This window comes from Myotis myotis, unplaced genomic scaffold (assembly GCF_014108235.1).
Source record: "Myotis myotis isolate mMyoMyo1 unplaced genomic scaffold, mMyoMyo1.p scaffold_m19_p_11, whole genome shotgun sequence".
In the NCBI taxonomy this organism is placed as follows: Eukaryota; Metazoa; Chordata; class Mammalia; order Chiroptera; family Vespertilionidae; genus Myotis; species Myotis myotis.
In genome coordinates this window covers 65,127,277-65,150,693 of record NW_023416315.1, presented here as the reverse complement: position 1 = coordinate 65,150,693, position 23,417 = coordinate 65,127,277, and the positions used below count along the sequence as shown (strand labels likewise).

At 37.9% G+C, this 23,417-nt stretch overlaps 1 protein-coding gene across 1 annotated transcript in view; it reads right to left on the bottom strand.

The window, feature by feature from the left end:
* Positions 1–23,417, bottom strand: part of GRM8 (glutamate metabotropic receptor 8) — a 727,600-nt gene that overhangs the window by 57,898 nt on the left and 646,285 nt on the right. Inside the window, exon 8 of the mRNA XM_036328793.1 lies at positions 19,465–20,400. Coding sequence (XP_036184686.1) covers positions 19,465–20,400 — 936 coding nt within the window. The remainder of the gene's footprint in view (positions 1–19,464; positions 20,401–23,417) is intronic.

Below are 23,417 nucleotides of genomic sequence, written 5' to 3'. Positions count from 1 at the left end.
TCCCACCTGGCAGTGGCCAGGTTAAACTTTCTCAGGTCACATTATTGCGATGCTAATGCCTTCTTCCACTGTTTCGGTCCGTATGGTTACATTGGACCAACTCAGATAATCCAGAATATTGTACTCATTTTAAGGCCAGTTGAATAGCAGCCTTAATTCCAGTTGCTACCTGAATTCCCCTTTGCCATATAACATACCATACTCACAGTTTTCCATAATTGGAATGTTCGCATCTTTCGGAGGGCTTTATTCTGCTTACACCAACCATTATCCATGGACTTTTATGTATCTATCCAGGGCACACTGGTCTATCTTGATATATCATTTCTTGCTATTTCAATTATTTGTATTGTTAATTAATGTGTGTTTTTTTACCTTATATATAAAGTTTTATTGAATTATTGTATCGAATAATTTGAAGGCTTTAACTTTTTGTTTGTTTATTTACATTTGTCTTATAAGTCTATTCTCATCAACCTAGTATAGAGTTGCCTGACAAAGTATTTTTAAAAACCTATTTAAATTTTAATTTCAGACAAACAGCAAATAATATTTGGGGATGTCATAAATATTATACAGGGCATATTTACACAAAACAATTATTCATTGCTTATCTGAAATTTAAATTTAGCTAAACATTTGAATTTTTATTTACTAAATCTGTCAATCCTAACCTAATATCATTTTTTTAAATTTTGGAAAACAATGACAATATATATTGAGTAGAAATATAAAATGGAATACTTTTTGCTTATCAGCGCTTCATACAGAAATAGAATACTTTAGTACTGTAAATAATAATTTCCCTTTTACACACATTAACAATTCTAAATTTGCTATACTATCCAAGGGCATTGAAATTTCAGGATGCTATGAGAAAGTTATATTTTAAATAGTTAGCTCTTTTTGAATAATATGTATTTTATTGATTTTTTAAAGAGAGGAAGAGAGAGGGATAGAGAGTTAGAAATATCGATGAGAGAGACACATCAATCACACCTCCTACTGGGGATGTGCCCACAACCAAGGTAATGCACTGGATCACAATCGAACCTGGGACCTTTCAGTCTGCAGGCCAACACTCTACCCATTGAGCCAAACCTGTTAGAGAAATAGTTAGCTCTTTTTTGATATTATGCTATGTATAGTACTTCATTTCAATAATGGGAGAGATGATTTGAAATAGCCCAATTATTCAAAAATAAAAGCAAAATACTGAAACTGTGAAATAAGATATGAAAAAGGGGATTTAAGCTATTGAGAAAATGTGAAATTGAGTCCATTTGTGAGCTGCTCCTCATACACACACGCACAGACTCTACTAGAGGAAACTCTGAATATTGTTCCTCTGGGGAGCTCAAAGAGAATGTGTGGGATTATCTGCTAAGACCTCTCATGGAAAACTATGACCCAAATATGAATGCAATTTTTGATGTAGGAATGGTTTCAAATTGGAGTTTGTTCAGATTTTTATGCCTAAATATAAATATTTAGTTAAAAGGATTCAGAAGGAAGCATGCTGCTTCGCACATGGAACCAAACTAACCATACAGAGTGTGAGACCAGCAGTGGAGTGGAGAAAAAGAAAAATCCTTTGGTAAATTAGCAGATCACATAGAATAGCTTTAAATTATCATAATCTGAGAAAGAGAATATGTGAAACAATTTGGAAAAGAAGCCATGTTTTAGGAATTTACATATGAGGGGTTCTAAAGGAAAAATGTTGTGACTTATATATACCTACTTTAGCTAAGATATGTTGCAGAAATTATATCAAAGTAAATTTTGTTATGTAGAAATATATTTGATTGACATTAGATTGAGGCCATTTTCTTCCAGAAAATATATTGTTCATGCCTTTTTATCAAATATTACAAACATAGCAATATTTTAAGAATCACAAGGTTAAAGATTATTTCCTGATAAAATGTATTATTAGAGTGTGAGGAATAGGAAAAAAAACACTTATAAGGAAATAGTGTTATAACATCACCTTTTCTATTTAGAGTCATATACAGTCATTAAATAACTGCCAAAATAATTTTACTTTAAAGTACAAAATCATGTAATAATTGATATTAAATAAGTAGACTCTATTTAACCAGATAAAAATATGAAACACTTAGTGTCTCTTTGGGGCTAGTCAGTCTATACTAAAATAATAGTTAGGTCAGATTTAAGTAAAATGAATATAGACATAAAATGTCCCAATAATTCAAATGCATCAGCACAAAAAGTAGAGAAGGAAAAAAGTGGGAAATCTCAAAATGATTCAGTGGGGTTGGCCACAGGAAATGAAGACTCCTTATCTCACCATCATCACCATCAACAACACTGGAATAACAAGAAGGACTGATTTTATTTAATACTAGAGGCCTGCTGCCCAAATTTGTGTATGGGTGGGGTCCAGCCAGCCCACCCTGATGGGGCCCGATCGGGGGCAGGGCGGGCCCGGGGGAGAGGCCGCAGGCAGTTGGCCGGCCAGCCTCACCCTCACTCCAGCCAGGGCTGACAAGGGGGAGGGGCTGCCCCCAATTGGGCCAGTTGGCCAGCTGCAGTGTGTGTCATAGTCACCAGTCATTCCAGTCATTCCGGTTGCTTGGCTTTTATATATATAGATTTTAATTAATCTTGTCTGCTAAATACTGTTATACCCATTTTACAGATGAGAGCTGAGGCTTAGAGCAGTAACATATGCCATACACCGCACATAGTCCATGGACAAAGTAGGACTTGTATCCTGGCAGCCAGGCTCCATACCCGTTTGTAACCACTGGCTGTACCCACTAAGTAACCATGCTGCCTCCATGCAGCCAGCCTGAACGCAGTTTAATTGCTCAGGGTGCTATGAAAAATAATGCACAATTCATAACTATTGCAAATTATGGTCAGTTAGAATGGGCCCGAAATTATTTTGCGTTAGAAATACGTGCTTTATTTTTCACCAAAATAAATAAGTATTTCTGTTTGCCCTGTAAGATTTACAACCAACAGGAAGAAAACTCAGGTCACCTACACAGTTTCCATACTTGAATTAAGTTAAACTATCATGAATTTCTTTTCAAGAAAATAACAGTTTTCCTTTTTTTCCCATTGCTAAAGGACTTAAAAACACAAGCTTTCTCCCAGGGTTCACAGGATGAAGGAAATAAGGAAAAGTCAAATGAGAGGAAAATGCAAAGGTATACAAGGGAATTTAACTGGCGCTTGCTATCAGCTCTCTCTATAATTTGTCATGAAAGGGCTGCTTGGTAGACATCATTCCCTTCTGTCTTCCTAAGGCACGTGGCAGAACGATTTATGGTGCTGCATTAACTGAAAGTACAAGGGAAATGTGGTAGAAGGGGATAAGGAACTCACTTATGTGAGGTGAAATCAAAATCAATCTCTAATAAGAGATTACATTCCACATCAACTTCTCTGGAGTCATGTTGAAGTCTTCCAGCCAGTGCCCGTGTCTTTCTATCAGGGATACATGATTCGAATGATAAACAAGAAGTAATGATGAGTAGAATGTGCCAAAGTAAAGCTAGGTGATGCTAAATTAGCACAATCTGATGAACTAGGAGATGTCTACTATCAGCTATACTTTATAGCTCACCTTTGTTTTTTCAACCAGAGAGCAAAAAATTTAGAAATTAATGTGAAGTATTGAGTGCCTTTTTCATTTTCCTAAGATATCTCGGTAAAACTGAAGGAAACATATGGCGTGAGTACATGCCCCATAGGGCTTTTTGGAAAAATAATTCAGACTCTGGAACGTATGTGGATGTGAATGCACTTGATTAAGGTTTATCAGTCTAATGACTGCCCCAAGCACATTTATCTTCTAAAATGCGTTGCACATTCATTTGCATCCTTCACTACACAGGCATAATAATCTTCATGTGCATTTACTTAAAAATTAGGTCATGCCTCTGAGTGGTTGACCATTTCCAAAGTAACTGGCGATTTTTTTCTATAATAAGGGCATCTTAGAAGTAGAAAGGAAATCAAACATCCTGGGGGCCATTACATTTCCTAGGCTCAAATATTCCAAGAGAACCTGGAAGAGAGACAACCATAGAGGCTTGATTACAGATAAGGAGACAGGGAATCAGAGGAGATAACTTGCTTTCTCAACGCCACAGAGATAAAGAGACAAGAACCATTTAGTCCAAACATATTCCTTACTGTTGTCTTTAAGTCACTTTCTGGCACAGAGTGACTCAGGCTTGGCTTGAAATGTTTACCACGTTCCTGTACATCTAATTCAACAAAAACCTTATAGTGAAAACTATTTGCAATGTACTTTGGCAGGTATTATGGGACTGGCAAGAAGTGAGATTCAGGAAAAACACATGAGAATTGAGATTATTATGTCTTCTTGAATAATTTCTACCATATACACAACCATAGATGCATAGACTCATAAATGCCCCACAAACAGCACAGGACACAAATCTGGAACTGTAAATAATGGGTGTCCAGATAGAGTACATATCTGTTCAGAATCCTTAATGTCTTGTAAGTTAGAGAAGAATTCATGGGTTAGTTGATTTGGTTTAAAACAAACAAACATACAAAAAAAACTGAGTTCATTGAAATGAAGGGCTGTGAAAAGACAAAAGTTGAAAAATGTAGGTTTGAACTAATGGTCAATAAAAATTATTTTAGTTTCAGAACCCTTCATATCATATCGCTATAACAATTTTATTAGTAATTATTCTGGAATTATCAGTTTATAATCAGTCTCTTCTACTAGAATTCAAGCTCTATAAAGGCAGGCCACCTCTAGCTCAATGGATGCTGTCAACATCATAGAGTGAAAGTGGTAAATAAATATTGGTTGATTGAGTATATATTTAAAAAGTGATAAAGCAGAAAAGTGTATAGAATATCTTTATGGCAGAAATCTAGAAGTCACTGTCAAGGAACATGTCTAGGAGGTCACCACAGAAGTTCCAACTTAGACTAGGAATTTGACCTTGGAAATGGGAAGAGATTTCACTTTGGAAGTGTGATCTAGGGAAAGTTTCAGATGAATAATAACATTTGTTGACAGAGTATTAATAGGGGTGAAAGGAAAAAGGAAGTCTGTATTAACTCTCAAGTTTGGTTTTCTGAAAAATAGAGATGCCATTGGTAGAAAAGAAGACTTTTTAAAAAGATTAAGCATAATGGAGATATATGAAAGAGCAGCTAAAAGCATGAGACTTACAGTCAAATGAGTAGGTTCAGCCCCATGTATACCTTATAGCATCAGTGGGAATGGAAACATTCTTGAGTTAACTTCCCTGCATCGATAAAATTCATCTCTTCAAGATAAAAGAAGATTATTTATACACAAAGAGCTTAGTCTGATTTGGGGGACATAAGAGGCATTCAATAGTTTCTATTTCAAACATAAAACATTTTGGTTTCAGATATCTTAATTTTACAATTTGGGTCTTGGATTCCTTTCATATTTAGGTCCTGGACTGTTTAAGCTCACATTTTGTACATGTGAAGGAGCAGAGATTAAGAAAGCATGAGTGTCCTTTCATAGCAAAAGCCATGTGAGTGATGAGGACTTCAAGGGAGCGATGCCTGGGAGAAAGGCCAGCATCAGGAGACGGTGAGAAGTTGAGCAGAAGGAAGAGATCAAGGAGACAGAAACAAAAAGAGATTCATAGCAATATGGTTTCCCAGCACATCAGGAAGGGAAAATAGAAGATGGTGGTTATCATTAACAATCATAAATGCATGCATGTTCTCTCTATGGAATACACTATACATACGAAGTGAGGTAGAAATAAGTAAGTTAAGGGCTGTCTTATAATCCTATGGTACTCACTGTCCCTATTCATTGCTGTTTTATGTGCCACATTCTACAAATGTTTCATTGCAAGCGTAATTATTTATTTTGTGTTTGTTATTGTCAGTTCTTAACAACAAGCAGGTAAAACAGCCAACTGTTTAATAAGTTATGGTTTGATTCTATGTTTTAGCATGGGAACAGTGTTTTGTGGAAGAAAGTGCAGAGCTACAGTAACAAGCTGCCTGCTGGTGCAAACACGGATGGTTTTATAACAGGCACACCGTCTACCAATACTAGTCTCACTTCAACTCACTTTGTGTGGATGAGCATTTTAGAGAAAACAGCTGGCAGGAGAAACATAACATTTAACCTTTACTTAGAACATGAAATCAACAGCAGCTATATGTGCATGTGTGTGTTTGCATATACTCACAAAGGTTATATAAAGAGCTGTATGCTACAGAATTTGGGACAACAGAACAGACAGCAAAACATATTACATTCCTTGATATTTTTTCCAGAGAGACAGGTGACTGAACAAATAGTGAATATAAAATTCTGATGAAAACATTTAACTTATTGTCATTTTTGACGTTGAAAGATTTTTTTTCAAAATGAGAATTATGTGATTCTTAAACAAACAAACAAACAAACAAAAACCTACAATTAGCACTGTGAGTTGTTTTTTTTTTTTAAATATATTTTATTGATTTTTTACAGAGAGGAATAGAAACATGGATGAGAGAGAAACATCGATCAGCTGCCTCCTGCACGCCCCTTAGTGGGGATGTGTCTGCAACCAAGGTACATGCCCTTGACCGGAATCGAACCTGGGACCTTTCAATCCACAGGCTGACGCTCTACCCACTGAGCCAAGCCGGTCAGGGCTGCACTGTGAGTTTTGATTGGCCCAATGTTCTTCCTGTGAACAAGATTTAGAGCACTGCCAAGATGCAGAACTCTGCAGATTACCTTATGGACTCAATACATGACTTTTCATAAATAATTTTAAAGAGCAACAATAATAGCACAATTGAAAACTGATTGGTTAATATATTACTCGTATATGCAAGGAGTTCAAAGTTATACAAAAATGAGATACATAGTAAAGAAAAAGATATTAAATGCATCTTTTCATGACCATGACAAGCAGAGAAAATCCAGATTACTTGAAAATTTGCCCAAATTAATAGAATATAAAATCAACATCCAAATTTACATAATGACAATGACAATTATATATTTAAATTGCTTTCTTAATCACTTGAAAATAATTTGACTTAATGTCTAGAGAGTTTGCCTTTTTACTTCAGCGATCAAACCTTATTTGAATATTATTTGGCAGATTCGTTTTCTGAAAATTACAATCCACCAGGTGTTCTTGTCCCTGGATCCTTAACTTTGCTTTTATTTACACAATCTGATTTTCATCCAACTTCACTGTTTTAGGCCCCCAAATCCTTCTCCATACTCGGCTAGCTGCAGTAATTAGTAACTATTTTTTTGCTCTTTTTTCCTTTCACCCACACCAGAGAGAAAGCTACCGTCTTTTTTGTGAAGTCTGATTTGATGGAATCCTTGTGGCAGCCACAGAGGAGGTTCAGAAGCACACGCACAGCCACAGAGCAGACAGTGCAAGCACCTCACCTCCCACTCCTTCTCTTGTTCCCGGTTCAACTGGAATTGAGTTTCTTCTTTCCACTTTCACAGCCATGTGCCAAGCCCCCAATATTTCTGCCTGGATTTCTTCAATAATCTTGTTACTGTCTTTTCTTATCCTCGAACACTACAATTCATGACTCACCATTGACAAAGAAATCTCACAAAACGTCAGTGTAATGAGAATAGAGCCATGCTCAGAGAGATTCAAATGCGCTCATGTCCCTAGCAAATGCAGTACAAACTTGGCATAATACCACAAAATGTCTGCCAATTATCAGATGAGACTTATTTTGTAGATAACCCTATAATTTATTGCCCACACGGGGAAATACTTTTCCAGGGTAAAAGGAGTGCCATTAAGAATGGGAGAAATTGCCAAAGCCGGTTTGGCTCGGCGGATAGAGCATCGGCCTGCGGACTGAAGGGTCCCAGGTTCGATTCCGGTCAAGGGCATGTACCTGGGTTGCGGGCACTTCCCCAGTGGGGGATGTGCAGGAGGCAGCTGATCGATGTTTCTCTCTCATAGATGTTTCTAACTCTCTATCTCTCTCCCTTCCTCTCTGTAAAAAATCAATAAAATATATTTAAAAAAAAAAAAAAAGAATGGGAGAAATTGAACATATTGTCACCCAGCTCTCCCTGTGACTATGCTAAACTCAAAACAATTCTTTGGACACAGGTTTTATACTCAGTGCCTTGAAGAAACCTGCTTTCAGCGGTTTCTCTCCACACTTTGAGGTTTATTTAGTTATTTATATTTTTATTGACTTTTAGAGAGAGAGGAAGGGAAAGGGAGAGAGAAATAGAAACATCTATATGAGAGTGGAACATCGATTAGTTTGCCTCCTGCCCTGACCAGGAATCTAACCAGCGACCTTTTGGTGCAAGGGACGGTGCCCAATCAACTGAGCCACACCAGCCAGGGCTCAAGGTCTATTTAATTCCCACCTCCTTCATGGAGACTTTCTTGATCCCTCAAAGGATATGCTGCCTTCCTCTTTTTGCCATTTCTGATCCCAAGATCTCACAATAGGCCTCCATAGTGTTACTCTGCCTTGTAACAGTCATCTGTGTGCTTGGTTTGCCCCCACCCTATTTGACCCTAAACAACTGGACAGCAAGCTTCCTACTCATAATTGCATTTTCCGAAGCATTAAGCAAAGGTCCTTGCATATGGCAAACATTTGATAGTTTTGATGAAATGCTATCATCAGCTGTAAGCTGATCCTTAAATTGTGGCCCTTAAAAATATTTATTTAGAAACGAGGGGCCGGTGCATGAAATTTGTGCGGGGGCGGGGGGGAAGGGTGCACAAATGCACCCTCTCTAATCTGGGACCCCTTGGGGGATGTCCAACTGCTGGTTTAAACCCGATCCCTGTGGGATCCCAGTGGGATTGGGCCTAAACCGGCAGTTGGACATCCCTCTTGCAATCCAGGACTCCTGGCTCCTAACTGCTCACCTGCCTGCCTGCCTGATGGCCTCTAACCATTCTGCCTGCTGGCCTGCTCGCCCCCAACTTCTCCCTTTGCTGGCCTGCTTGCCCCCAACTCCTCCACCCCTTCTGGCCCGATCGCTGCCAGCTGCCTACCACTGCCGGCCTGCTTACCCCCAACTTCAACCCCCCCATCTTGGTCACCCCCAACTGCCCTCTCCTCCTGGCCTGATCACCCCTAACCACCTCTGCCTCGGCCCCGTCACCATGGCTTTGTTCAGAAGGATGTCCAGAAGGTCTCTTGGAAGGTATCCCAGTCTAATTAGCATATTACCTTTGTATTAGTATAGATGACATTAACCATAAAAAGGAATAAATTCATAAATTGTGATAATCAAAGATTTTGAGTCATTTTCACAATACAAAATCACTCACCTATTTCTGTATATAAAAGGTGTTCTCTGTATACATATATACACACCAAAAGTCCCCAATATAAAAATGTACATTTATATTGTCTGAAAAAAGATTTTCTTGGAACTTTCCCTTAAACCTTTCTGTATGCAATGATTTCTATTTTTATTCTATAGATTTATTAATTAAGGAATTAAAGTTTAAAATTTATTAATTAAAACCCTCTGTCACCCTTTCTCCATATCATGATGCTATTCTATAGAATTAACATGCTTGAACAGGTTTTATGTTTTGTTTTGTTGTTCTTTAAATAACACACATATCTCTTGAGTTAGCAATTTTAGATTATATCTGTGGACAGTGAAAGGTGAATGCTTTCTTGTGTTTGCACAACTCTCTTTCCATTGATCCTACTTAGGTGCCTCCTAATTTCTTAAAGTTATATCAAATTATAATATTTACATTCATTTCAGTAGGTAAATTAACATCTCCGTGTTTCGTTTCTAAATCCCTTCTAACAATGTGAGATCAAGACAAAAGCAATCCTTGTATTATGGCTACTGAATGCTATTTCCTTAGATTCATTCAAGTAGCATGACTGGGCTCACAGAGAAGAGATAAATATAATTATCAAAACTTTGCATTTTAAAGGGCAATTAGACACTAGGGTTTAATAGATTCTTTTTACAGTTTTTTTTTAAACTTTTTTTTCTAAATCATATGAAATCAGTTATTCATTTAATCAGATGTACTTTTTTACTTTATTGGACTACATCTAGAATAATTCATATGTAAGGTATGTAGGCACCAGATTTCTTGAGTCACATACATTTTTAGTCTCAATGATTGATAGTTTGGCTGGCTACACAATTATAAGTTTCAAATACTTTCCCCTCAGAAAGTCTTTGCTCCTTGCCTTCAAAAATCCAGGGTAGCAGATGAAGTCAGCTTTTCGTTCCTCTTTCCCTCTAAAAGGCTTGGAAGTTTATTTCAGTTAGTGAAATGTTACTGAGATGAGTGTCTTTTTAGCCTGTCAGAATTGTCTTTCTTCAGTTTTGAAACTTTTCTTCTAATGACCCAAATATGAATGCAATCGATGTTATTATTTCAGAGCATTTCTTCCTCATCTTTTCCCGTTTCTTCTTCTCAGATGTTTATTAGGTCTTGCATGTGTGCTCAACATGTTCTACCATATCTCCTATTTTCTTTGTATCATTTTAACCTTTTTATTTGTGGTTCTAGCTTTTATTTTACCCTTCAGATCTCTACTCTGCTCTTTAACCCTAGCCACCCTATGTCTCAGTCCATCGGTCCAGGTTTTTATTTTCACATTCATAAGTTTAATTTTCAGTATTATTTTTCTTATTTTTTGACTGATCTTTTCCATGCATGGATGTTCAGTATTTTCTTGATTCTCTTGGAATGGCAATAAAATGTCTGTTTTTTGAAAAATCATCTTATATTTTCTGAATTACCTGTTTTGTTTTGTTATTTTTGTGTGTTTTTAAAATGATGCTATTGGTTTTCTTTTGTTCTCATGACATCTTTGGTCGTTTGTGTATAATTATAATTGAAGGGCCAGGTTTGTTGACAAGGATTACTCGGGACTCCATTTTTCTTGGACAGCAGGACCTGTATTAACTCAGTGGTTGTCTTAACTGACTGGCTGCTCTTAAAGATGCAGGGATGCAGGCAGCCAAGTGACTAGGGCCCACCCCTGGGGGAACTTATTCTCAGAGTTGAGAAATTGATCATATTTCTCTCCTGGACAGAGTCTATCTTTTCTATTTCCCACTTGTCCGTGTCTGTCTGAAATAAAATTACTTCAAATTCTGCTCTGTTTCTCTGTGAAGTGTGAGGTGATTCGACCATCAGGTGATTCCCACTCTTTAGGGTAGAATTCTGTAATTTTTACCTGTACTCTCCTTACATGTAAAGTTAGAGCAGAAAGGGAAAGTCAGGTGCTCAACTGGCCCAGTTATTTTGAAATGTAGCTCTTTAAGTAATTTTCTTGATGGTCACTCCAATGCCTGCTTCAGGTCTGCATGTTGACTTTAGGGTTAGAAATGACTTGGGACTTCCATGGTAAGAACCAATGATCTCTCTTGGGCTGTGCTTTCTCGCTTTGAATTTTTCCAAATCTCAGACTGATTCAACTTATTTTTCAGGGTTTCCTCAAATTGTTTTACCCAATATTGGCTCTAAAACTATTATAGCTTGCTCTCTCTCTTTTTTCTTTCTCTACATTTCTCCATCCGCATTTCCTTCCTGTCTTTTTTTTTCTTTTCTTTCCTCTTTTTCTTTCTTTTTTTCAATTTCATTGTTACCGTATAAGGAAGGGATAGATATGTTTATGCCAGCCCATATCTTGAACCAAAAGCCACATTGAGTTTTTTATGTAGTTCTTTTAATGAGGCAAATAAACATGCCTTACATGTATTTTAAATAGCCTAGAATTTATACTAAATTTTCATTAGCTATTTTCTACATTTGGGGTGAGTAGCACTAACCCATGTAAAACTGCATGTAGATACTTTTTAAATTTTTTCCAACATAAAAATGTGTTTTGGTGATAGCCAAAAGAAACGATTTCCGTGCAATCTGCTCTTGTTGGCACCCTGTGCGCTGCGTGAGATATAAGCATATATTGAATCATGGCAAATTCAACTTGAAGTTATATAACGAAATTAGTCAGTGCATTCTGTACAACCTACAGTCTGCGGTGTCATTAGAGCTCTGCCTATATAGAAAAAATGTAAGTCTATTTGTACGACATTCTCCTACACATTTTGAAATAAAGTAATGGTCCTTACTGATTCTGAACATATTCATGGTTTAGTCTTAATCAGATCTAGTACTTTAACATTTTCAATCATATTAAGGAAGTTAAGCCATTTCAACGAGATATATTAGTTCCAGGACTAAGTTCCCAGGTTGACTAATTGTCTAGTTGATTAAATTATTCTAATTTGGGCAAAAAAATTAAAACCTTGCAAACTCAATTTCAGTTTAAAAAAGATGAATGTGAAAGTACCACATTTTCACCAACAACCAGATGTTTGATTCAAGTAGTCCTAGGCCCCGCAGGCTCCTCAGAGCCCCCAAATCATGGGACTCTAAGGAAAGTTCATTGAGCAAATATTTCTTTGTGCTGTCAAATACGATAGGCATCCCCCAAAAGAATTGCCCTACATGTGTAAGTTGGTATTTTTCTATAGCGGCCAAAGGTATAGCACAACCGGGAACGAAGTAACAAGTGTAGCTAAGGCAACATTCCCGGGAGAGCTGCTTAACAGGCCTGTACTATGTCCCGGAATCTCCTTATTTCCCTTTCCTCCCACATCTTCACAAGCATATCATTTTAACTGAGTGCACACATGAGATGTTTTTCTTTTCCAGTTGTTTTTTTTTTTCTTTTTCTTATTATAAATTTGGTTTTTCCCTTCCAGAGTCGATTGGAACAGTCCAGTATAATGGATCTTGTCAAACAAAAATCTACCGCGATATCTAAGATTGTTCTGTAACTATAGTGGGGCATCATGGACCTTCAAAAAGATCAGCTTCACATGACTGCAAGCTGCCAAGGAAAGGGAACACTATACAGTTCACAACAATTGCAAACACGCAAGGTGGATATTGATCATCATTTCTACCTCCCAACATCCTAAGGAATTAAATGTAAGGAGGCAGGTGTGGCTGGAAACTACCTCTAGTCTGATCTGTTCTGAAAATTACTTCCATCGTTGTCTAGGTCATGTTGACACTCTTACCCCAGGTTTCTCAGGCTGTTCTTTTCTTATCGGGACTATTTCTTAAAGTAGGGGTTTTAGTTATTATTTTCAATGCTTGCTACTCTTACTAGAGTTACTCGATTTTAACTTAAATATTTCAGCAGCTGCTTTCTGATGACATGTTGCTTCTTCCAGTATTTTCCGCTAAAGAGAGAAAGGCAGTCACACATTGCCCTGGGAAGAACTCTCCTTTCTCCTCCTCCTCCTCCTCTTACAGATTCTGTCTTCCTCTCTGACTGCTCTACAACCTCAGGAGAGCCCCTCTGTTTGCAAAAAAACACTTCCAGTTGGGGTGCTGCACAAAAATGGTCTAAATGACTGGAGAAACTGAGGCAATTATGTGAATGAATGTGAATGTATTCTACCATTAAACACATGTGTCTTTGAGAACCTATTCTGGTCCAACTTTCTGCAAGGTGCCCAAGATAAAATGGTGAGCTAACCAAATAAGGTCTCTGCCCTCATGAAATGTAGTCTAATAGGAATAATATCCAACATTTATTAATTGCTTATTATGTGTTAAACGGTCTCATAACTCATACATGTAAAACTACTTTGAGATCTACTATGCAGATACAGCATAATGAGACAAGAAGTGGAGGGTTTTGTTTGTTGGTTTGTTAATTTAATCTTCCTGCCCTTTACTACACTATATGAACTCAAATTTGCTCTATTTTGAGAATAGGGCTGAGTGCAGGTGGGGTGATTGCTCTACACTGTCTACATTCTCTCAGCTGGTTTAGCAGAGCCAGGATTTGACCCCAAGCCCTCCCACTCCAGGACTCATGCTCCTCCTAATTCCACTCATCCATCTGTTTCCCCACATTCTTCTGGTCTCCAGTATTCATATGCAGTAAAAGAACAAGGGAGGGATGACATGGTAAACATATCTGGATAATCACATTAATTCTCCTTTGCTTTGTGTATCTTAGATAGAATTAAGGGCAAGTATAATAATTCCTTTTTGCATTTCTCCCTAAATATTTAGCAGTCCTCTTCAGAATAAATGATTGACAAAATTTTAAAAATAAGTGTATATGGCCCATCATTTAAATGAGAAAATGTATCTTTCAGAAAAAAATCCTGTAATGTGGATCACAATAAGATGTATATATAACATTCCCATAATGCCACAGTCTAACTTAAATCATAAATAAGCATTTATATTATTATATGCTTATTGTGCAAGACACTCCACTCACATTGAATAGGCATCTGTATATTCAGAATGTAGTGACATAAATGGCTCTATATAAAAAGACATATTCATTCAGATATACACTGAGTGGCTAGATTATTATGATCGGCCAGATTATTATGACCATCCCATCAGTACTTCATTGGGCCACCTTTTGCCTTCAATACTGCGGCGATTCTTCTTGGCATTGACTCCACGAGATGTTGAAAGGTGAGGCGAGGAATCTGACCCATGCCTGATGAATAGCACTATCCAGTTCTGTGAGATTTGATGGTTGTGAAACCAGCTGCCTGATGGCTCTTTTAACTTTGTCCCACAAATGCTCAATTGGATTGAGATCTGGTGATTGTGGGGGCCACCTAAGCAAGGTAAAGTCTCCCTCATGTTCTTGAAACCACTACTGCACAATACGAGCACCGTGGCATGGCGCATTGTCTTGTTGGAAGAAGCCATCTCCATTGGGATACGCCATCAACATGATAGGATGAACTTGATCAGCAATGATACTTAGGTATGTTGTGCTATTCAGACATTGTTCCACACGAATTAAAGGGCCCACGTTCAAAGGCTGTTAAATCACGTTTTTAACCATATCTTCAGAAAAAAATCACTTCTACTGTCGTAGTAAACAACCTGCTTCCCTAATTATAGTGGTCTGGCCCTCTAGCAACTTCAGCGCAAAATTATAGCTAATTTGCCTACAAACGTCAGGTGGTCATAATAATCTGGCCACTCAGTGTATTATCAGACAGATGCTGCTTACCCTCTACAAATTTTTATAAAAGATTACATGTAAAGATGAGAGGAGGAAATAAAGGGGTGGGAATAGAGGGAGGAGTTGCAGATGACGCCCAGGTTTCCAACTTGGGCTGCTAGCTAGTTGCTGCACAATCCCTCGGAGGGTGAAGGGAGAAAGGCTGGTTGGGGACATACAGGGGTTCTGACATTGAGTTTTCTTTCCTTTTTCATTTTGAGGGTGTTTTATTTTTTTTCTATCTGACACTGTGTTTAAAGCAATGTGCTCATTGGAGCTTGGCAATGTCATAACGCGTGTCTGAAAAGCTTGGTTTTATGAGACCAATTAGAGATGGTAAAATATGTATTTTAGAGATATTTTCCATCCTAATAGCCCCTAACCATCCCTGAGATTCTTTTCCTGACTATTGCATTAATTATATTTGCATATTTTGTCTTTTCAGTAAAATTATGAGAGTTTGTGTTAGTCCATGTTCATGTCTCAGAATGTACACCCTTCCTTCACACCATTTTTCTATAAGAAAAGAAAAAGTGCATTTATATTATGACCTAGTAGAATGCAGCAGTAGGCACAAAGTTAATAAATTATGGCATAAGCTCTATTGGAATAAACATGATTCATCTTGATTTCAAATTCTGGAAAAAGGGGAATGTGCTAAAATTAAAAGGAGTTTCATCATTGAATGAAGACAGAGAGAGCTGTCTGCCTTTGTGAATGCTACTGAGATCCCTTTTAACTTGATTTTACTCGGAGATTTTTCTGAACTATCTGTCAAAATAATTCAACTAATTCTTCTCTTTATTCCTACTTCTCTTGTAATTTCAGAGAGCCCTATGGGGCTAGATAAGTTTTCTTCTGTAGGCATTACTCTAAGAAGTATAATTAAATACATACTAGAAGAAACTTTGCTTTTCCATTGTCTTCCATGCTATAAATTTGATGTCACTGATGTATAGGATGCATAGCTCTCATCTTTGCTTTTTCATCTCAGATCTGACCCCTCACCATCTTCTCTTGCCCTTGAGTCTGGCACCTTCCTGGTGCTGGCAGACATCATGCAGCATTGGCTGGGAACCAGACCAAGCCTCACAGGAAAGCAGACTGACATGAGCTCAATAATTAGAACAATGTTGGACACAATGCTCAATAAGGATCTGCTGAATTAATGGATGCGTGAGCTACCTATCTGTTGCAAACAATTCAAGTTGATAACGGTGGGGCTAAGCATTATAAGTGCGAATGGAAGACTGACCAGCTCTTTGGTCCTCCAAAGTCAATAAATCTTATTTAAAGCCTTCTTTTAGAGACATAAAAGTTTTATTCACTTTTAATATGTGGCAATAATTTTAGCAATGTGAAAAATAATCATTCTCAAATATTTTGTGCATTATTTTGAATAATAGAGACTTTAACAGAGAATAGCAGCTAGCCAATTTCAATGTGAAGTGTTAGGATGACACATAAGTGTATTATATAATACTAGAGTACTAGAGGCCTGGTGCATGAAATTTGTGCACTGGAGGAGGGGTCCCTCAGCCCAGTCTGCACCCTGCAGGATCAGGCCTAAACCGACAGTAAGACATCCCTCTCGCCATCTGGGACCACTGGCTCCTAACCGCCTTTGCCTGCCTGCCTGATCACCCCTAACTGCCTCTGCCTACCTGCCTGATCACCCCTAACCCCTCTGGCTGCTGGCATGATCACCCCTAATCACCCTCCCCTGCCACCTTATTGCCCCTAACTGCCCTCTCCTGCTGGCCTGATGGCCTCTAACCGCCTCTGCCTCAACCCCCGCCACTGTGGCTCTGTCTGGAAGGAGGACCAGATGACCAGAAGATGTCCGGTTAACCCAGTCTAATTAGCATACTACCCTTTTATTAGTATAGATACTTCAATAGCAAATTCTTAGCTACTTATTATATAATAGCTCTTGATGTAGAGTTGTTATAAATTCATCAACTCTGAAACCTACTAAATAATTTGAGGAATATAGTGTTCTGAAAATTCCTAAAGTTGGTGCTTCTTATTGATTTCTTTAGTCTTTGCCATGTTCATTGGAATAATACAAAATAATTTCCAATTACCATTATTTTATCCTTTGTTTTACAATATGCTTCGTTGACTTATTTTGATTCCAAAAGCTAATAAATAAATGGGAATTTTGTCTAGCCACATTCAGTCATATCTCTACAGGCACAGATTTATCTGTACTCATAAATATACACATTGCACTCAGGTTTACAGATGGATGTGCAGCTCCTGCATCCTCAGCAGCACAAGGCAGCCTCCATCCCTGGCATGTTCATGTGCCCATTTCACCTGAAACTCTTGCTATTTCTATTACAGCTCCTCAAGGGCAGCTGCAACTCTGCAGAGTTTTTGTTCTGAGAGACTATGGTTATTTTTTTCCCAATTATCTTAAGAAAACATATTAGCAAAATGCATGTTTTAACTACAATGATGATATCCAATAACTTGATATAGAACCACGATTTTATTTAATCTAAAAATCTAGGCACTGAAGGAATGATCTAAATAAAAAAATAACGTTTTATTGGTATTGTATTTGCACCTCCCACAACCTTGGAAGTCACAATATGAAAAATTAGAGTGAGCTGTAATTTATAAAAAGTAAAGAAAGAGATAAAAAAAGGAAAGGAAAGTTAGATGTCAGAACTCAGAAGATTTTGTTTGGTTAAATATTTGTTAAGCCAAAGTAAACTACTCAGGGCCCTCTTTAGATAAAACAGTAAATTTTAAAAAGGCATTCATAGGTTCAAATATAAATACCACTTAAACTGTTATTATTATTAATTCACATGATACACATTTCCAGAATCTGCAAAAGCATTGTTTTACCCTGACTAGTACAACTACTAACCATATCAAAACAAACCCAATAGACTTTGCGAAACTTATTTTCCAACTCATACATTCTTTCCTCAGTTAAATTTACAAGTTTTATCCTAATATAGTCCCATCTGCATATGCCAAAATATAATCATTTTCTGTTATTAGGGTTAGAGCCCCAAACTGTCTTTCTTTCCTGCTATATGCTCGGTCCCACATGAAATATTCATGGGCCTCCATTGGCCATGCAAGTCAAGAAAGGTGACAGTTCTGGAACCCACAGAAGTTTGCTCTATTCAGCAACCAGTGTGCTGAAGTACATTTTTATCCAAACATTATTGCAGGCCACATTGATCTAGGAAAGGGTGAGTGCTCATACCAATGAGCTCTCCAAATCCCTACAGAGAACGTTTTCTTCTGAATTATTTGGAATTTTAAGAGTCATGCATGACCTCACTTGGAATGGTAGAGACTAGGGAATTGTGCCTGGGATGTCTGATTGCCTCATGATTTTTGATGGTGGAAGGTGGAACAACATTTAAGTCCTCACTCTGAAAGAAGAACTTCCTCATGTGCACAATAAACTGACGGGCTATTTCCAATTAACATTATTTTATCCTTTGTCTTACAATGTGCTTCGTTGACATATTTTGATTTCAAAAGCTAATAAATAAAAGGGAACTTTGTCTAGCCACATTCAGTCACCTCTCTGCAGAAAGATAGCTTTGCTCTTGCTTTGCAAGCTGGCTTGTCTCTAGCATACTACCCAAACCTTGGATTTCATGGTAACGTTAGTTCTCTGCTTTTTTGTACATAGAACCACATACACACATTTCCGTGCATACTCCCTTCACATGGAGATGTTCTTTCCGTGCAGTGGTTTATGTGGAAGAGGTCAGTAGTGGCAAAAGGAAATTCTTTTGAGAGATTCACCTTCTGAAAAGTTATAAACCACTTTGTATAACTTCCCATTGTTGCCTTTTATCCCCACCATCATCCTCCACGTGTGGAAAAGCAATAAAAATTGAGGCTGAAGAAAAACAGTAAGATGCCTTCAATTTCTTTTTGCTGTGGTTTTACGATAAAACCTCCTTCTGTGACTATAACTATCATCTTTATTAAAGAATAGCTTTAACCCAGAGTCACATTAGAACCAGAAAAAGAGGCATTTGTTAGGCAGTAGGTTATCTCTGGGACACTCACCCCTGTGAATCATGTCTGCCTTTTCTCTCTTCCTCTCTTAATTAACATTGGGAAAAGAACAGTTATGTTAGTAGATAACAGAGCTGGAAAGATAGATCCAGAAAGTGACATGAACTATGTCAATCTCCAGCCTTGCCAAGCAGGAGATTCCCACATTAAATATGGGAAATCAGCCTTAGTCAACACATATTCAATCACATATTCAATGTAAAGCGACCTTGAGGGAATTGTGTGTGTGTGTGTATTTCTAAATAAGAACACCACAGACTGAATCATTTGGGGAGAATATAAATGAGCCAAAAGAAAGGCAGGAGAGGATCTTGAAGAAAAAGTTAAATCCAAGGAAAACTTAACAAATACATTCCTTGCACTTACCTTTTCTGCCGACTGAGCTGTACCAAAAAAGATGGGGATGAAGGCTAACCAAATGATGCAGGTGGTATACATGGTAAATCCGATAGGTTTGGCTTCGTTGAAAGTCTCTGGAACACCTCTCGTTTTAATAGCATAAACAGTACAAGTGACCATCAAGAGGATGCTGTACCCCAGTGAACAAATGAGCGAGAGGTCAGAAATGTCGCACTTGAGCACGCCTCTGGCATTCTCTGGGTCTAGAGTCCGCTGTTCGCCATAGTCAATGATGATGTGTGGGGGGTCCACCACAAACCAGACACACACCCCCAGGAGCTGGATGGAGATGAGGCTGAAGGTGATCACCAGCTGGGATGCGGGACTAATGAACTTGGGCGCTGTGACAGATTTCTTCCCCTGCTCAAATATCCGGTGGATTCGGTTTGTTTTGGTCAGAAGGGCTGCATAGCTGAAACACATGCCCAGTCCTAGGAAGATCCGTCGCAAGGAGCATATGATTGTATCCGGTGCTGCGATCATCAGGAAGGTGATGGAGTAACACAGGAAGATCCCTGTCAGGAGCACATAACTAAGTTCGCGTCCTGAAGCCCTCACAATTGGGGTGTCGTTATAACGGACGAAGGTCACGATCACAAAAGTGGTGGCGATGATTCCCAATATGGCAACAAACACAGGCACCACAGCCCAGGGAGAATGCCACTCGAGTTTGATGATGGGGATAAGCTGGCAGGCTGTGTGGTTGGTGTTTGGTCTCTGGTCCAAAGGGCAAAGTTCGCAGGAGAGCTCATCCACCTGGTAGTTGTAGCCTTCACAGCGCTCACAGTGCCAGCAGCAAGGGACCCCTTTCACCGTCTTCTTCCTCTCCCCAGGCTTACAGGGCAGGCTGCAGACAGATGCCGGGTGCGTGTGTTCCCTGCTAGCCCACTGCATGTCTTCCACCTGTGGGCATAAAAAATTAATGAGCCTTCCATTCTCCCCCATTTATAATATCCTAATCCTAGCTAGAGGTTTGTAATAAATCACTGAATGTTGACAGTACAAATACAGTTTACCATCCTAAGAGCCCAGTTTCTTTCCCTGATATTGACTTGAGGAAAGTGTTAAATGATTGGGTCCAATAAATCATTCACATAATCAACTTGATGAGTGTCATTAGTTTCCATTTACCTACTCAATGTTGACCAATCTGACATTCAGAGAAAGATTGATTGACCCAAACAGTTTTAAAGCTCTGAAAACAACCCCATGGAAAGATGTTTTAGCTCTAATCATAGGTATAAATGCCAGAACCCCTCAAACACCGGATTACGATAGAAACACACATATAAATGAGGATCCAAGTCTTTATACTATATTTTCAGAAATTCAAACCACACTGTCAAGTTTGAAAAGAGATGGCAAAACTAGCTACTTTAATCTCTGACACTCCTCGTGTTTTTATGCTGATAATTCTATTAATATTTTGCATCCATTTAAGTTTGAAATACATTTTTCCCAATCTTGCTTTTCCACACTGTGCAGAACACCATGCTGAATGAGACAGCTGGGTGGTAATGTTTTCCACTGAACAAGAGTAGTCTTATAAGGTGGCATAAAGCAGTGAAAGTGGTACAAATGAGGCAGGCCACATTTGTGCTTAGTATCTGCTGAAGGAACTTAAAGTTCCACTTTGCTCTTTTGGATTAAATCACAAAATATCTCTATTAAAATTAAAATGCTATTTTTAGGTGATTTGCCACTATGTGACCTCTTAGCTTGAATTTGTTTACTAAAGGGTCTGGACCCAGTTCCAACATGTGTGAGGCGGAAGTCGGGAGTCTCCCACACGACCAAGCAATTCTGGGACACCAGCCTGGTATCCTCTGAGTCAGCTCAATTCTGACATTATCTACCTGGAAATAGCATCAGGTCCCTCAGGTTAAGGGCTCAGTCCCCAAGCTCAGTACTTGCAGAGGGATGCCAAATCTCCCCAAGGTGGGGTAGAGAATTCATAACTGTGTAATTTCAAACACCCTTTCTTTTTTCTTTTTAAATAATTTTTATTTCTTGAAGTATTACAAAGAGTATTACATATGTCTCCTTTCCACCCCTCTTGACATTCCCCCGGCCCCTACCCCCTAGTGTCTTGTGTCCACTGGTTATTCTTATATGCATGCATATAAGTCCTTCAGTTGATCTCTTAACCCCCCACCCCCCCAAACCCTCCCCAGGCTTCCCACTGTAGTTTGACAGTCTGTTCAATGCTGCTCTGCCTCTGCATCTACCCCTGTTCATCAGTCTATACTGGTCCCCATTATCTGTCCCAACCTCACTGGAGCCATCCCAACCTCACTGGGGCCGTTTCGTCCAACACCCTTTCTTGAGGAAGTAGACATTGCTTCATGTGTCATAAGGGCACTCAAGACCATTCTATCTACCCTGTCTGTTACCACAGAGGAAAACAATCTATCTCAACCCTACTAATTGACTAGTGGGTTTTTAATGATTTAGAAAGTTATTATATTTCCTTATAGGATCCCAGTATGAAAGAAAAAAGTTAAATTTGAAGCTTCTCTCAGAAATATTGAGAAAAATAAAATGTTCCACTTAGTGGCTAACATATTGATTTTATACCAGTGATGGCGAACCTTTTGAGCTCGGCATGTCAGCATTTTGAAAAACCCTAACTTAACTCTGGTGCCATTTCACATATAGAAATTTTTTGATATTTGCAACCATAGTAAAACAAAGACTTATATTTTTGATATTTATTTTATATATTTAAATGCCACTTAACAAAGAAAAATCAACCAAAAAAATAGGCTTGCCATCACTGTTTTATACTGTAAATGGACTCATATAAGATAATGAAATTTTTTTCTGAAGACTATGTTTTAGAGCTAATTATTATAAAACCAAAATTGTATTTTGTTTGGGGCTTCTTAGATCTATAATATTACTATTAAAAAAGGCAGCAAAAATGTGTTAGAAATATTAAACTTCAAGATTGGTAAAAATCTTAAAGGTCAGTCCTTTAGAAACAATGTTTTAGGCACTCTGCATTATCATTCTTATGCAAAATAGTTTTTGCAATGTACTTATTTTAAACATTCTGCAAGAAAAGCATCAGCATTCAAATCCAATGACCTCCTCTCAATTCATCCCTTTTTTTGAAAGACTCCTTTCTTGACATCTTGAAACACTATGACTATCGTTTCTCTCCAACTGTCATGAATGCTGGTTCCCTCTCTTCTGTTTGGTTCCCTTAATTCTGACAATGGTTCTATCCATAATGTTTTCTGACATATCTTTCTCTATCACACATATCTCCCATTCCCTGGCTTCAATCATCATTGCTCTACTTCAATCCTGCTTTCATTACTTGACAACTAGTACAACATTTCTGATGACCTGCTAATCAGACAAAACCAAATTATGAGCAACAAAGCTCATCATATATATATATATATATATATATATATATATATATATATATATATATATATATATATAATGTTCATTATCTGGCCTAAGGAATTTTCTTCTTGATATCTCTAATTTTGTTCAATTGGGTTTCATATCTAGCCTCAGTCATTATATTTTTACTTTGATCCATCCATTGCTTTGTCCAGCTTTACTGAAGTAATTTCTCATAATGCCATTTTTTGAGCACCATCAAGGGTTTGCAATTGGCTGTTCTTTCTCTTCTAATTCATCTTGCACATATAAATCAGGACCAGATAAAAATATTATAAATATATTTTATTTGTTTCCTCCCCTGATAAAAAAATTGCAAAGACTTCTCACGGATAAAGAGGAAAAATAAAAATTGGTAACCTGACTTTAAGCCCTCAAACCCTCGGTCTCAATCTGGCTCTTGAATTGTATATAAAATGCTCATTCAGGAATTATATGCCACACTCAGTTTTTGTATTCATATTTCTAAAATATATATTTTGGCTTTCTTTCTCTATTTA